Source organism: Aquarana catesbeiana, linkage group LG05, assembly GCF_042186555.1.
Source record: "Aquarana catesbeiana isolate 2022-GZ linkage group LG05, ASM4218655v1, whole genome shotgun sequence".
In the NCBI taxonomy this organism is placed as follows: domain Eukaryota; kingdom Metazoa; phylum Chordata; class Amphibia; order Anura; family Ranidae; genus Aquarana; species Aquarana catesbeiana.
This window is the reverse complement of record NC_133328.1, coordinates 161,297,467-161,314,957: the sequence shown is the minus strand read 5'-3', so window position 1 is coordinate 161,314,957 and position 17,491 is coordinate 161,297,467. Positions and strand designations below refer to the sequence as shown.

At 38.4% G+C, this 17,491-nt stretch overlaps 1 protein-coding gene across 1 annotated transcript in view; it reads left to right on the top strand.

Moving 5' to 3' along the window:
• The window catches only part of TRIM71 (tripartite motif containing 71), a 111,064-nt gene extending 94,568 nt beyond the window's left edge, over positions 1 to 16,496 (top strand). Inside the window, exon 4 of the mRNA XM_073630302.1 lies at positions 1,191 to 16,496. Coding sequence (XP_073486403.1) covers positions 1,191 to 2,642 — 1,452 coding nt within the window. The 3' untranslated portion in view covers positions 2,643 to 16,496. The remainder of the gene's footprint in view (positions 1 to 1,190) is intronic.
• The last annotated feature ends 995 nt before the right edge of the window (positions 16,497 to 17,491 follow it).

Below are 17,491 nucleotides of genomic sequence, written 5' to 3'. Positions count from 1 at the left end.
TGAACCCTTGATTTGACCATGCACCGCAACGCACCAGGCTCATTTTAACCACTTGCCTACTGGGCAATTTTACCATTCTTCCTGACCAGGCCAACTTTTAGTGCTGCCGCACTTTGAATGACAATTGCACAGTCATGCTACACTGTCCCCAATTTACATTTTTTGAATTTTTAAAAATGGCTTTCTTATTTTTGCTAAATAAACAAAATGACTAAATTTTGAAGAAAGTTTTTCATGGTTTGTAACAAAATTTGCAAACAGGTCTTTTTACTTATTCACTGGTGGCCGCTGTTGGGGCTGCACTGGTAATCAGTGTAGATGTCCCTTTCACATAAGCTGGTTACCGGCTCTCCTCTCCTCATGCTGTCAGAGAAAGCAATGCCAATAACCAGCTTATGTTTACATTGTGATCAGCTGTGATTGGACACTGCTGATCATGTGGTAAAGGGCCGCTGTGATTGGATCTTTTTTTTCACAAGAAAAGAAAAAAGAAAATGTGATTGGATCTTTACCACAATGTTATCAGTCGCCCACCCAGAACTGGCTGACCGTGCTGTAGCCGTCATTTAGCTATAGCGTGGTTGGGAAATGGTTAATAAAGGCCCCTACAACTGATTATATTTTGGCTTTCCTTTCACTCCCCTGCCACCATGTTCCATTGGGTTAGGAAGGGGACTGTGTAAGCTCCAAGTTGAAACTTAGACTACAGAGGGCTGGGGACCTTCTTTCCACTCCATCAAGCACCAGTGCTATTGGAAAGAAGGGAAGGGAGTTGCATATTTTTATATCTGGAAGTACCAGGTATGTTACTTTGCTAAGCTGGGCAATGAAAAAAAAAAGGAAAAGTAATTATAAGCAGATGTGGGGGCTGGCATTAAAGGGAACCTGTTGCCTTGTCCTGCATTGGAATAGCTGCACAATGATCCAGCCAGACTTGGCGAGATTACAAAGTGCTGTAATTTTATCACTAGGAGCTTGCTGACAATGGCAGCATATGGAGTAGATCATTTTATGTGTGGTAATGCTCCTCTGTCCAATCAGCAAGCTGGAGGGTGAGCTGGTGATAAGAGTTGTAAATTACTACTCAACGACATGCTTGTCTTGTACTTCCCTATCCAAATTGCACTCTTTTCAAAATATGGTAAGTTTCTTACCTTTTTTATTTATTTATTTATTTTACCTTTTCATAGGTCGAAAAGATTCGTCAAGTGAAAGCAAAGTCTCTCTACCATCAGGTTGATAAACTTCATCAGGCTCTAAACAAACTAGACAGCACAATCAACGCAGTACAGCAGGTCTTGGAAGAAGGCTGCACAATGGATATCCTTATTGCTCGCGATCGTGTATTAGCTCAAGTGCAAGATCTAAAAAATGCTAGAGGTCTGTTACAACTTCAAGAAGATGATAGGATTATGTTCACTCCACCTGACCAGGCTTTGTACCTTGCCATCAAATCAATGGGATTAGTCAGTAGTGGTGCTTTTGCAGCACTAACAAAAGCCACAGGAGAAGGCCTAAAACGAGCACTTCAGGGCAAAGTTGCATCCTTCACTGTTATTGGCTATGACCATGATGGTGAAGCACGGTTATCAGGTGGTGACCTTATAACTGTGCTGGTTATGGGCCCTGATGGGAATCTGTTTGCAGCTGATGTCACTGATCAGATGAATGGTACATATTTGGTTAGTTATAGGCCGCAACTTGAAGGAGAACACCTTATCTCTGTAATGGTGTGCAATCAGCACATTGAAAACAGCCCATTTAAAGTCAGTGTGAAGTCAGGTCGTTGCTACTTGGGGATTGGGCTTCCCGCCATTTCATTTGGGGGAGAGGGTGATCATGATGGAAAGCTTTGCCGTCCCTGGGGTGTCTGTGTGGATAGGGAAGGATATATTATTGTTGCTGATAGAAGCAACAACCGCATTCAAATCTTCAAGCCCTGCGGTACCTTTCATCACAAGTTTGGCAGTTTAGGATCAAGACCTGGTCAGTTTGACCGGCCTGCTGGCGTTGACTGTGACAGTTCTCGTAGAATTGTGGTAGCAGATAAGGACAACCATCGTGTTCAAGTTTTTACTTTCGAGGGCCAGTTCTTACTTAAATTTGGTGAAAAGGGGACCAAGAATGGACAGTTTAATTACCCTTGGGATGCTGCTGTCAATTCGGAGGGGAAGATCCTTGTCTCTGACACTCGAAATCACCGTGTCCAATTATTTGGTCCAGATGGGACATTCCTGAACAAGTATGGGTTTGAAGGTGCTCTCTGGAAGCACTTTGACTCTCCCCGTGGTGTGGCATTCAGTCAAGATGGATACTTAGTTGTCACTGACTTTAATAACCATCGTGTGCTTATAATCAAGCCAGACTGCCAGTCAGCACATTTCTTGGGCTCCGAGGGCACAGGAAATGGGCAGTTCCTAAGGCCTCAGGGTGTTGCAGTAGATCAGGAAGGACGCATCATTGTGGCAGATTCTAGAAACCACAGAGTACAAATTTTTGAGCCAAATGGAAGCTTCTTATGCAAGTTTGGCACGTATGGAAATGGCTTTGGCCAGATGGACCGCCCATCTGGTATAGCTGTTACACCTGATGGCACAATTGTCATGGTCGACTTTGGTAATAATCGGATTCTTGCCTTCTAATCAGTTTTCAACACAAAACTGTCTCAGGGAAAATCTTTCAAGAAGTATATAATATACAACATTATTGAGCACCTACCTCCTTTTTATTTTTTTTCTTACAAACATAAACTGTAATCTGCAAAAGTAGAGCCTGTGAAGCATAAAAACAAAACTTGGGAAGGAAAATCTACCTCAAAACCTCTTAGAAGGAGAGGTGTTTTATTTTTCTTATCCTGCACAAAATATTGATTTCAACTTACCTCAGATGAACAACAAGCAAAAGGCAGACAAGACTATACCTCCTAAGAGAATGTCTCTTGTGAATAAAGCCAAAAAGGGCTATAAACTTAAAGACAAATACCAGGAATATTATTGAAACTTACTTTTTTGATTTTTTTTTTTTTTGTTTGTTTGTTTTGCCTTTTTTTTGTGGAGAAAACACTTGTGTCCTCTATAACCAAATTTTTAAATTCCTCCTTTATCTGTGCTGCTGCAACAGAGGACACTTTGTATATTACCTCAGTGCGTTTCAGAACAGAAGATACCTCTGTATGCAAATTCATCAGTGTTTATTTTATTCTGATCAAATTTCACATACCTCAGCAACTGAGAATAATTTTCTAAAATCTGCAATGTCTATGTCCTATTTAAGTAATGTGATGGTTAGTGTAGTAGATGCTGAATGTCTGAATCCATTGCTTCTTCAAAATTGTGTTAATTTTCCAAATTCCATTTGGCACCCGACGCATGAATGTGTGAGTGTGTTACTAGGATGACATATGTTCCTGTTGATTAGCCTATAGGGGATGAATAGTAAGATGAAGCACAACTTGTAAAGGTCAAATTATTTTCTTGTCTGTACATAAGAGTTTTTAAGCAACATTTAGGCAGATCTGACCGTTGTGGTGGTATATCTCTGTAGGGGTTACACTAGTGATGGACAAAACTTATACTCTACTGAGCCTAGATGAGTCTGAAGGCTGTTTTGTAGTTCTGCTGTAATCTAGATAAACATTATACTGTATCGTACAGTATAGTTTTTTTTTTGTTGTTTTTTTTTTTTTAAACAGTAGCTACCTGCAGTCTGTGTTTGGACAGTGCTATAGAAAACACTGACACATCGATTGACAAGACTCAAGTGTAGACAGAATTTTTCACTATTAGAGAGAAGACTAAATAGAGGCTTAGGTTCAAATTAGTTTGCTTTTTAATTTAGAATTTTAAGTAAAAACCATGCTGATTAAAATAAAAATAATTACACTAATATTTTTAGCAGTCAAGTGAGCGCCTTTAAATGTGTTTTTTGTTTTTTTTTTTGTTTTTTTTTTGGCAGTGTCAAAAGAACATAATTATATTAAATTCAAAAAACTAAATAAACTCAGGATTAGAATACCTTTGTTCAAAAAAGTACCTTATTTTTGACTCCACAGTTAAAACTGATGCCCAGTTTTACTTTCACTTTAGTTTGTTTGGGCCAAGTTGGTCCAAATGTACTATTTTCTTCACTAAGGTGTGCCCACTGTATGTAGACTTGTAGACCTTCCTGTCTCGCACCCGGAACAAGATGGTGTCGGTCTGGGCGGCACTAAGCCATTCATAGGCAACTTTGTATTCAGTGAATTCAAAGCTTCCTCTGATTGGTGGAGTCAGAGAGGTGGACTGATGTCACAATGATACCAATCAGAGGAATCCTTGTATTCATTGATGGGGAACACCCATGACTAGCACAATTGTGTTTCAGGTGCGAGATGAGAAGGTCATGTCTCACACCCGAAACACAGTGCTACATACTGTATGTAGCTGAGGCTACATACAGTTTATACAGAGCGCTTGGCAGGTACACATGTTGGTGGTGCGTTTTGGCCCAGCTTGGCCAAAACAAACTATTTAAAGTGAAAGTAAACCCAGACATAAGTTTTAAGTCTACAAAGCGTTTGCAAATTATAGTCACATGGCTGACCATTTTAAGATTATCCTTGTGTAAAGCTTTGTGAATTGAGCCTTTGCGCTTTTAACACAGCTTGGTGGATCATTTAAAATAACACTGCAAGCAGCATGTTGGCACTCATGCTAATGGGAAAAGTTTTTTTTTTTTTTGCAATTTAAAGGCAACGCTTCTAATCTTCCATTTGATATGTCCAGAAGTGTGAGGAGTTTATTTTAAACAGCATGTGTATTTTGCAAATTTCATTTTTGATTTAAAATCTTTATAAACTGATAAGCCCCCCAGCCAAAGATTTTCTTTCCTACCTTGGAAAAAATGAGTTGCATTTATATGAACTGATCTGCATGTTTGCAGGCTGTGAACATATTTTCCCAATTTTGCACTTTTTTTTAAATTTTAATTTGTATATTTTTTAATCCTAACTAACCCTGATCTCCTTTAAGAAGGCAGATGTAAGGGTTTATCTGTTTAACAGCAGTTCTATTTTTGGAATATTAAAATTTTATATCGCTCACTCCAATTTATATTCTGGCTGCACTTCATGTTCTCTAGCCAGTAAAGAAACCTGACCCTTTATAATGTGTGTGTGTGGCTTTTTTAACTTGTCTTACTAAGAGATGCAATGACACCACCTCTTTAAGGAAGAGAATAAGGTTTATAGCTACACTAAGCTCAGCTATATTTGGGGCTGGTATTTTTTTTATTTTTTTTTTCTCTAAAATCAGAGGCATTGGTTTCTTTGTTTTTTGTTTTTTATCCTTCAGTTCCTGATTGGATTAATATGGCATGTATAAACAATATGTTGTGTCTACTTAGACCTGCTCACACTATGTTTTTTATATATGCCATATAGTCACATATCTTCTCGTTTTTACCTCAGTAACTATGTTTTTATCAACCTAGGCCTCACACCTTGATAGCACAGCCATATCATATATGCTGTGATTATTTTCCAGCTGATATTTTTTAGCTGGCACGAAAGCTCAAATATATATATTTTGCTCATCCATTTAATAGAGACTCAAATGTATTCCTGCCAATCTTCTTTTGGACAGGCATATGAAATATCTAGAACTTTAAATGCTGACAACACACAATCCAATTTGGTTTTAGATTTGATATGTTAGATTAACAAAATGTATCAGCATTTAAGGATTTAAGTATTGTAATATTGGTAGCTTGTTTAGGTGGGCCTACATAGTTTCTTGTGAATCTGAGAGGTTAAAAGACAAAAAAATGGACTGATTGGATTTGTTTCCCCATTCAAAAACGTTCATGTGTAATTTTTGCAGATTGCTCTATTCTTGGCACATTAACTAAAAATACTGGGGAAGACTATAACCCCTCCTTTTTTGTGTTAATTTGTGTTAATTTGACCACGTGAACATTGGCCTAAGCTTAACCCTTTTAGGCATATTTATCAAGCACTGGATCTGATAATCTCCAGACATTCACTACATTTGAATCTTCCAGGTACCTGTTTTTTTTTTTTTTAAATGACAGTGATTGACTCACTACCAGTGAATGTTTGATGAAAGTCACATTCATGGCTTTAAAACCATTGCCCCTTTGTGTATATTGGGATAAAGCTGAAGGGAATAGCTTGTGAACAGGGACAGTTGTGTAAATAGCCAATGATTGGTAGGACACTGGTGGAAAAAGTCCTGGATTTTGCAGAATATATTTCAAGCATTGGATATAGCCAAAAAAAATATAATGCTTCTCTTTAAAGTGAGAAAATTGCTTTTACCCGAATGTGCAAATCTGGCTAAAATATTAAATCAACCGAAGCATTGGAAAACTTAAAGCTTATGCATTTAATACACTCTGGTAAGAAATTTAGATTTGTTTGGTGCAGTGTAACATATGTCAATATTTTAACCTTTCCTAATTATAGAAATTATAGAGGAGATGGGGGCATTTCCAATTTGGAATCTTATGACCGGTTAATTTTAATTTGATAGAAGAATGTGCCAGCGTTGCTACACATTTTTTAATTGCCTAAACTGATGACATAATTTTTTTTTCTTTGCTCCAAAATAACCCAGCAAGTTGTTCTTGTTGTCATATTACGTTCCTTATCTTTGCTGTAAATATATGAATGTATTTTTGGGAGTGCACCTTTATCCACAGTAGAATGTTACAGCCATGTTTTACAGCATGGTTTAATGACTAACTTCTACTTGTATAAGACAGTGAATGTATGTGTCTGTATGCTTTCCTATATCTCCCCTTGGGGAGTATGCTTTCCACAAAGAAATCTAAAAACCAAAGATAAAACTGCCTTGACACCCATTTATGTAAGTGCTCTTCCCTTCAGGGTGATAAGTGTAGAATAAGAAAAGGACTAGGCCCATTGGTATCAAACCATTAGAAATAGGATCTGTTCTTTGAAATGAACCCTGAACAGTTAAATGGGCTTTAAGTTCGATTGACTTTTCTGACTTGTAGTGTTGCAGTGCCAATTAAAGCTCTGCAACAATAAACCTAATATTTCAAGGGATGATCTAGTGTGTAATTATGTAAGGGGGGGGGGGATAGTTCAGAAAGTTTATGAATACTATTTAAAAAACATTTTTTTATTTTCTGTAGTAGATGTTACACTAAAAATAAGTGTGCTGGTTGGAGAATGTTACAAAAAAGGAAAAACATGCGATAGTCATTGCCTTTCACAGCTTCTGAGCATTTTTAGATGTTTTACCACTATCCTTTTCTAAAGTTCTGACTTGAAGACTTTTAAATTCATGTATGTAACGTGACCCACCACATGTTTGGTCTTTGCTGGCTGGTACAAATTGCTGTTTGTTGCATGCTGCTTATGTTAAAGAATTGCCAGGATCACGTGGTGGTCAACATATGTCTGGGCAACTAGGAGTAGTAGTCCATCTATGGTAACTGAAGGAAAAATACACTGCTGGTGTTTGCATTGCTCAGATGCTTTAACAAACCGTCCAAGCGTGTCTCAATGCAACAACATGGAAAGATGGTGATTTATTGCCTCGTGTCTGTTTTATGAATATGTACTGAGGCTTCTTCACCGCAACATTTTTTTGTGTCAAAAAACCTGTCCTCTAAGCTCATTATACATGTTCTATCTGGTCTTACAAACTCATTTTCTTATATTGATTATAAAATATATTTGTGCATTGTTGCCACTCAAACAGTAATAATTCTATAGGTGACTGGTAATTACGAAAAAATGTAAATGACCCTCACGCATACACAAATTCTAACTGAACAATAATGACCACCCATGTTGAAATCTGCTTGGATATACCGGTAATCAGAAAAATGTTATCCAGTCACTATTTTTGATATCCTCATTCAATTTTAGGATCTAATTGAATACTTTAGCCCAGCATATATTAAGACCTAAACCTAAAAATTATATTATACAATCTGATTGTAACATGTGAGGCCAGGTTTACAGAGAAATGCATTAAGCACATTTTGTATCCATGCCTGCAGAGATAACAGGTCATTTGAACCTTGACACAAATGGTTGCCTACAGCATGAATACAGGGTTTTGTTTGAGTTCTGTATCCCTAGATCATTCAGATTTGGTGTACATCAGTGTGATCCCTTTCCAATGGAAACATTACTATCATAGTTTTTAGTTTCAATCTGCAGCTCCTCAAATCGGGTCACATGCATACTTGCATTGGTCCAAGCTGGACCCATGTATATTTGCATAAATAGTCCATACCTAAACTTTTGGCTTAACAGTAAACTCGAGACAAGACTTTTTGGTTTTGTGTAGAGTACAGAAAGGACCTAGACAGTTCTTTATGAAAATTGTCAAAAGGGCATGTTGTAACTGCAGTTATCTGAACCTTTTGATACCTCAGTCTTTGTAATACTCTATCTGCACAGACTTCTTAGTCATACTGAAATTGAAACTTTTTTTTTTTTTAAATGTCCTCTTTTAAGGGTTTTCTTTCTTGTTACCCACTTTTGTATTACCATTTTGTTGCCAAAGTTTTCAGCTATCTTAAAAGGTGCCAGAAATGTAATTTTACATAAATTTTAGATCTGATTTTCAAAAAACATCACATTTCTGAAACCACCATTACATGTAGTGAATGGCGTTCTTTCTTTTTGTTTAAATAAATGAGTACACAGTCAGTATTTTGTTTTTGTGAAATAAAGTATTATTCTGCTAGGTGGGAATGATTTCGTTGCAGCATTAGAGGTCCCTTTCTGAGTAGACAAGGTTCAAATGACTCCTCTTGACAGCTGGCTTAATGAACCTTTCCTGAGAGAAACTTGGGCAGGCCATAGACGCATGAAATTAGCACGATTCCCCCATCTATTGTCTTCTCCTGGCGGGGACAGCTCCCACCTACCAGGAGAAGACAGTGATTATTGCTAGCAACTATAGCAGCCGTTGGCGATAATTCCAAGTAAAATCCGGCAGGCTGATTGTACCCAAGTTGATTGATCAATCAACTTGGTACATTCAGCCTGCCTATACACGGTTCAAATTTGGGCCAGTTCAGTAAGAATTCGAAGAGTCTATGGCCGGAATTAGAGGCTACCACTGATATTTCTCATTTTATACATGCTAGTTGCCTGATTCTTTATATTACACTTATCTGTAGCGTAACACTTATCTGAAAGTGATTCAAACTTTATTGAATTGTGTGGGTCAGTGTAATAGCCTGACAACAATCATCATCAGAAGTGGGTGGGGTGGAAATGGCAGGCCCCATATTACATTACTATTGAAAGCTTTACTCTAAAACAGCAATTTTGCAGCCATTTGTATTTTTTAATTGGACATGACCTTCTTAAGACTAGCTACAAGATTAAGAAAATACAAGGTTTAGTCATCTATAATCAGATAACCATTTATTTCCACTAGTCCAGCTTGTACGAACATATAGACATTTTCCCCATTGCCCACTGCACATTTTTTGTTCAGGTTCATCCCTTAGAACCTTTAGTTGTATCTACCTCAAGTTGTCCAGTTTGTTTATGTTGATTCCTGGCAAATGTACTCAGAACACTGAAGGGTATATAAATTGTCTACCTCAACTCTTTCTATTAAAAACTGATCAATTCTCAGACTTTTCATATAGCAAATAAATTATCCAGGAAACAATATGACTTGTTTATCTAAAAAAAAAAAAAAAAAAAAAAAAAAATCACATTCACTGTTGAATTGTGTTGCAGTGCTCCTCCCCCCCTTTTTTTTTTTTTTTTCATTGAATGAAAGGCGTTTTGTTTTTAGGCTGTTTTTCTAGCCAATCTATGTACATCAGACCAAATTATTAATAGGTACTCAGGAATAGTGCAAATTTTATAGTGAAAACTCGTATTCATAAGGTGTGCAAATGATTAACCTTCACATATTTTTCTAGCTTTACCAGTCTACTGTTAGGACAATTTTTTGCGTACAGAGCCTTTTTATCACAGGAGAATTCAGTTTGCATGCTTTAAAATATACTTTATACAAGTTTGATATTGCAGAACCACAAGGCAACACTGTGTGAAGGGATCAAACTAATCTGACCTTTTGATTGTATTTGATTTTATGTTTGTTTTTTGTTTTTTGTGCCATGACCACAGTTTGCTTTTGCAACTTTATGTCCTCCTAGTAGGAACAAAAAAAGAAAAAATAGGCAGCCAGTTAGTCCAGCCTAAGGTTCTAGGAAACCTGGCAAAAAGTACTTCCTTATTCAAAAAAAAAATAAATAAAGTCTGCAGCAACTTTAGTGGCTCCTTACATTGGGGGGATCCCTAAAGAGAACTGAGCTAAGCTTGCTGTTTGTATCTTTTTAATTTTGTAACACAATGTTTTTCACTCTTTCACCATGAAGACCAGTCCTTCACGGAACAATCATGTCACCTAGCCTAACCATCGAGCTGCAGGAATATTGTCATAAGTTCAATATTAAATGTTCATTCAGAGAACTTGTGTTTGTGGGGCCTCATTATGTTGCAGCTTGTGTCTCATTATCTGACCATAATAAGCATTGCATAATGGGTACCTATCTTTTCACTTTTCTGAGATTTGCTGTGAAAATGATGAAAGCATTCTACAATAGTACTAGAATATTTTAACGTGTCCACAATATTTTTCAGCTTTAATTTTTCTTTTTTTAAATAGTGGTCATGGTACAAGGAGGGGGTGTGGGTGTTTTTTGTTTTTTTTTTTTATTATTGACCTTCCGCTAAAAACCCTTAAAGGTTGTTTAGGGGAGAGAAAAATATATATACGGGTTAAAATAGCAGATTTACACATTCCATCTTAATTTTTATCAGTCCAGTGCTGGCCATGACTTTGTCACAACCAAGGCTGTCGAGATGGCCATTTAGAGGCCATCTGCGATGCATGTTAGACTAGCCTCATCTGCATGTATGCAACATATAGCCTATTTATTTACATTATAGAAGACCGCTTTGAAACTCTGTTTTCAAAACCTTAACATGCCTGCACTGAAAGGGGTAACCGCTTATGGTTCTAAAACATAAATTAAGAAGCTTTGGGTGTGTTTTTGTATCTGCATGGTCTTAGACCTTATCTTAATGATTGTATTAAAACTGCTTAAATCTCAGGTAGAATTTTTTTATTTTTTTTGATGGCATCTGCTCCTCTACCGACTGAATCCTGTGCATGAAATTGTAGAGAGGGGCTTAATAAAAGAATGTAAATTGTTAATATGACTTTTTTTTTGTTTGTCTGCTTGTAACGACAGTGTCAGGTTGCCGGTGGGTTTTTGTTTTTTTTCTTTCCTGGCATTGATTTTGTGGGGGGGATTTTTTTTTTTAATAAGCTTTTCTTGGCTGGTGGTAGTATGAATGTCTGACAGTCCAGCCAGAATAGTTAGCTGCCTGTTGTGCAGTTCTGCTTTTAATGTTTGTTTTTTTTTTTAAATCTTGGTTTTAGATGTTGGATGATGGGGCAACAAGAAGCAGTGTTTTTGATTCGGTGCTGAATGTTTTTGAAACATTGCACCACATATTAGTGAAGTTTATTTATGATCTGTAAATGTTTGTTTACATAGATTATAACATGCATAGTTTTGAGCATGCCACATACCAGTAGCGAATTGAAAAATGTTCCAAAAATATTTTCAAATTGTTTGTTGGAGTCCGGGTCAAATCGATGATGGGTTTTCAACCATAGTGCCACGAAAAGGAGCAGCATGGAATTTTTTTCTCAAAATTCTAATTGTGAATGTGGTTTTAGCTTGGGTAAAATCATGCCTACTGTAATGTCAAGGATTCCATTCAAGTAGCAAGTCTGGATGAAATTTTAAGGGCCTTCAAACAAAATAATATGACGAGATCAAATGCTATGATGAACAATTATTCTGAATTTCTGTACGAATGTTCAAGCGAACGCTTAACAGTGCTTAATTTCAAATCGCATCACAGAAATGTAATTCAACACTAAAATACTGACCTGGACACCTGCCAATAAGTAGTCCCCTAGTCCCAAGTCCTACCTGTGATCTCAACAGTGTATACAAAAGGATACATAACTGAACTATTGCTTCGAGGATCACTAAGGATGGGGGAGTTGGGGTGGATAGGTGAAACCCATCTCATGCTGCCTCTAGAAGGCACCACCTAAAATGCAAGGTTTTCCCAAACTCACAGTAGAATGGCAATCACTACTTTTACTAAAGAGTAGCTGTCATTCTACATAGCAGCTACATCTAGACCAATGATGGTGAACCTTTTTGAACCCGAGTGCCCAAACTGCAACAGGTGTACACAGCGGTGTGTCAGAGGTCATGTGACTGCATCCAAAGGGGGGGGGGGGCAGAACTCTGATCCCCAGGAGGAGATCACACATGGCCCACTACAGTAATGTCCCCCTCCCCTGTACACCTCGCTGTGAGCCTCCCAGTAATTCCCATTCTCCGGGGACAGAACTAACACCCTACACTGCTCAGACTACACCGACCCCTCCAGCATCAGATTATAGAACCAAAGTCACTTAGATGGTAAATCTCGGTACACCATAGAGCCGTTACTAGTGCAAACATCTCCACGAGCACAGCGCTGCCTCTTCCTTCCTGCCCACCTGGTGATGGCTGTCAGCTGAGTGCGGTGATGGGGATCAGCTGTAGCGAAGCTCCCGGCCAGGGGACATGGTGGAGAATCTCTCTCTATTTGCGATCACTGGACTGCACACTTTGGGGTTTTCAGTCCACTCGCTTCTGTCTCAGTGCACCATCACAGGTGGTGACTTGGCCCACGTGCCCACAGAGAGGCCTCTGCATGCCAGCTGTGGTAAAGGTTTGCCATTACTGATCTAGACCGATTAAAATTGGGTTCAAAGTAACTCAATGAGTTTCTCTGATTTTAATATTTGTAATTATGGAATAGACCTATAATTTGATTCAGTGGCCCTTAATTTTTGTATCAAAATTTGCAAAGTTTGATGCTTCATTCTTGGATTAGCTAGATACTATTGCTCTTCCTTGGAATGAGTCTTCCTTTATAGTTGTGATAGAAGCTGTGCCAACCTGCAGTGATTCAATCTATTTACACAGAAACAAGTTTCCTCCACAAGACACATTAACTAACTGATACATATTCATCTTGTTTTATGGTACTTTTCTGTCTGCATTAGGCTGAGAAAAAGCCTAATAGTAGAATACTGTGAATGCTTTCAGTTGCTTTCTTAGCAGATTCCCCTTATGCATTACAGGAGATGTACCACTGAGTAAGTTTTGACATTGTGACCACTTTGGAACTATAAGTAAGGCCCTTTCACATGGGTGGGACTGATCCTCTATCAGTCTCCTCTAACGGACAATTCAATCCTGTCCACTAAAAACAGACAACTGGGGATCTGTTTGCCATTGGATTGGATGCCAGTCGGGTGTAAACACAGGCAGTCCATTTTATATCTGACCGCCCATAGAGGAGAGCAGGCTCGGTCTGTGTCCTCTATGCATGAGCAGACACGGACCAGCCATCCTCTTGCCTAGCGGTGATCAGCAGATTCCCTGCTGGTGTATTAAGAAGAACAAGCAAGGCCCAAGTAAACAGTCCTCATGTTCAGACAAGTGGAAATCTTAATGACCAGGTTCAATGCAGTTTGTTCTTTTTTAAATTGCATGCATGTGCCAGGCCTAGGCCATAGAAAATAATGGCTGTTCTGGACATGTGCCTTAAGCTTAGGACCGGGAGAGCCATTGCTTTTTTCTGGCTGGGCCTAGTACATGTGTACAGTTTCAAAGGATAAAATTAAGAGACTTTGGCCCTGGACAGTGAAAGCTTTGTTCTGTCTCTCCCTGGGGCCCCAAAGAGTGTATACTTGTATTACTGAATATGATGCAAAGGTTGGGGGGTGCAAATGTGTACTTATCCTTTTTACTATTACCTAAATTTGTTTCAAAAAGGCTTTTGCTGTAGACCTTGATTATGAGAACCATCTTTACTGTTCCTGTCCCCCATGAACTTAAACTTTTGGAGTTATAACTGTAATTGAGCAGGAAAAGTCAACTTTATTTAAAAATAAGAAAAAGGAGTAAGTAGAACACATCTGCGGAATGTCATGAAGCTCAAACCTTTAATATAGGGCACATACATTTTTAACTCTTCTTGAAGGCTATGTATTATTGGCAGCAAAGGTTAAGGCAGCCAGAACATGCTGAGATACTTCATGCAAAGATGTCTTCAAAATAATGTTTCTTAGGCAGGTGAACAGTCACTATTTCTTCATTTCAATTCAGTAATGTTATAGAAATGCTTTACAACACTAAGGAACTTCATGTTGTTTGGGTGAGAAATGTCTCCCCAATTAGTCATGATCAGCGTTTTTTTTTTTTTTTTTTTTTGTTTTTTTTTATAAGGCCTGTCACTTGCTAATGGCACCTGTGATATATGAAGAAGCAGGTGACACATTGCTAAGCAATGCAGATAAGATTTTCCTAATATTTTTTTTTTTAATGGTCTGAAGTGACGGTGCCAAAATAAAGTTGTTTGCACAAACCTCCCACACTGTAGGAAGAGCATGACTGAATGTGCCTCTGTTCCATAGGGCAAAGGTAAAAAGATGTTCTGATGGATATTTCTGAATGTATTGTCCTCCATGGTCCATGCAGAAGGCTGCTATGTAGCAAAGGGATGTTATGTCAGCTACCAGGAGCCTTAAAAGTCATTGTTTATGTGGACCTTAAATTGTTTCTATGCAGTTTACTTTTTGTTTGCTCAAATAAATGTTTCATGTTGAAAACTGATGTACTTGTCTTTTTTAATTTGTTTAAACACATGCTTTTCTCTGCATTAGTAAAAAGAAAATGGTCATTACCTGCTTCCCGCCCGGCCTATAGAGAAAAGAAGGCTGTGTGGGAGCACGATATATGATGTCCTTCCCAGAATGGGCCCCACGGGCTGTGCTGTGGCCCGATCTGTCACCCGCTATACCAGCCACTGCCTGTATCATGTGATCATTGTGACCAATCACAGCAGATCACATGACAATTGCACACAATGGATGGCTTCTATTCATGCTGAAAAACTTTTTCACAGACTAAATAATATACATTGATTTGGGTCATTCTTAAAGAAATGAAGCAGAAAATATATTTTGGCCTACATTTTATGAAGATTTGCAAAATGTTATAACTGAAACAAAGTTTTGGTCTTTTGTTTTATTTTGCAAAAATTAAAACCCAGGGGTGATTAAATATAACAAAAAAGCTCCCTTTGTAAAAAAAAAAAAAAAATCATATGGGTAGTGTTGCGTGACCACGCAATTGCTGAAAGCTGAAAATTGTTCTGGGAAGGAAGGGGGGTGAAAGTGCCCAGTATTGAAGTGTAATATAAACAAATAATATGCTGCAGCAGCTCCCCCAGACACTCTGGGATGGATGTCAGGAAGGGAAGTATAGACCAAAATATCAATCACTCTAAAGAGGGTGGCAGCTCCCCTAAAAACGGGTCTTGAGTAAATCTAGTATACCTAAACAGAAAAGAACACAGAGGGTGCCTCCATCTGACTGTATGGGAGGGCATAAAAAGTGTAAAGTAATGCACTCACATTTGGGAAGAGAGAGTAGACCTGTCATCCATAAAAGGGTTGTCTCCTACTAGCACAGGTCGGCAGGTAAGTGGCTGAAGTTTGCAGAGATAAGCTGCTAGAATGTGGTGTCAGTCCTGGGCCGAGGTTGGCACACGGCTGAAGAAGGCTGCTGGATCGTGATGAGCCAGACCGATGCAGCTCTTAGAGCCGGAACGGAAGCAGTCAGCTGGTACAGCTGAATCCGGGAGCCCTCAGCCCTCTCGGCAACACTTGACTGTGGTCAGGGATGACTTCATTCCGTAAAGGGGGGTAGTTTTGCGTTTAAGGGCTCTAATTTATAGGGAGAATGGGAGGGAGTTTGTGGAGTAGCTCCTCCTACCTAATAAAGATTGATTTGTATGTGGTAGTCAGCAGTAGGCGGGACTAGAAGACATGGTTGGCTGGTCAGGATGCAAGAGCTGTTGCAGGGCATCGGAACCAAATCAAATAAACATTCATGAAAATTTATAGAACTATAAAGTCTTATAAGTTGCCACAAATGGGGAGATCTCAATAAAAAAATAATGAAATAAAAAGAAAACATAGTTTACAGAGAAGCAATATTAAGCGGTCTGTGAAAATAAAGAACACTGGCCAATTGCAAGAGGAGGGGAAAAATTGGAAGAAAAAAAACTTTTGTAGATTGCTATAAATACCGTAAGGTATTTACGGTAGAATGGTCTGGCAGATCTGTCCCGTTTTCTGTGTTGCTCAAACTTGCAAATTGGACAGTTTTATGAGGGTACCTAGACTGAATTGTGCTTTGGTTAATGGAGAGGTCTGTGTGTGTGTCTGATCAATGGGCTGATAAAGTCCTGGTGTGCAACTAAGGTTGTGGATTGTATGCATTTAACACCTGGACCCAAATCCCAGATTTAAAAAAAAAAAAAAAAAAAACAACCAAAGTTCATATAAACATAACGGCATCCACAGCTATAGACAGAGGGCCCCAAAACAATGTATACACACTTTAGCATGAAATATATATGCATAAAAAGTTTACTAGATTTATATAAACATCGAAGGGTATCTGTACGTCATGTTCGAATTATGAAATTACATTAGGTGCTCAAAGTGGTCACCATTAGCATTCATACGCTTTTTGATTTAGACAAACTGCTGCATGAACAACATTGATTAGAGCAGTGATGGCGAACCTTGGCACCCCAGATGTTTTAGGACTACATTTCCCATGATGCTCATGCACTCTGCAGTGTAGTTGAGTATCATGGGAAATGTAGTTCCAAAACATCTGAAGTGCCAAGGTTTGCCATCATTTGTCTAGAGTGTCCACAGGAATTGCTCTGCATGATGTGTCAATTTCTTCCTGTAGTGCAATCAGTGTAGGTGGTTTTCTATGGTACACCCCACCTCCTTTAGTTTTCCCCACAAATAGCATATGAGGGGTGTTAAGTCTGAGGAACGAGGAGGGAATTCAACAGCACTTCTACGTCCTATCCAAAATCCTGGCAGAATGTCATCGGGGTAGGCTCTAATGTCCCGGTGGTAGTGAGGTGGTAAACCATCTTGCTGGAAATAAAATTGCTGTTATCTGCATAAACCGCACAATAGGCTGTTAAAATTATATCCTAAATTGTGTGACTACTGACATCTTTAGAGGAAATGTAATACTACACGTTGCTGCCATAATTCAATGAAGATCTAATATTGGATTGCTATTAATCGTTCAATACTGTCCACAACCTACCTTATGGCCTTGTCTTACGTTGTGTATCAAAGGCCCCCTAAGGGGGACAATGTACAAACAACCAACTACCATAAAGATGGACACACTTTAATGATCAAAAATAAAAGAAGTCCAATACATATATAACATAAGAAATGTATAAGGGGGCTATAGGAGATCAAATAGAATCACCTATAAAGGACTGACA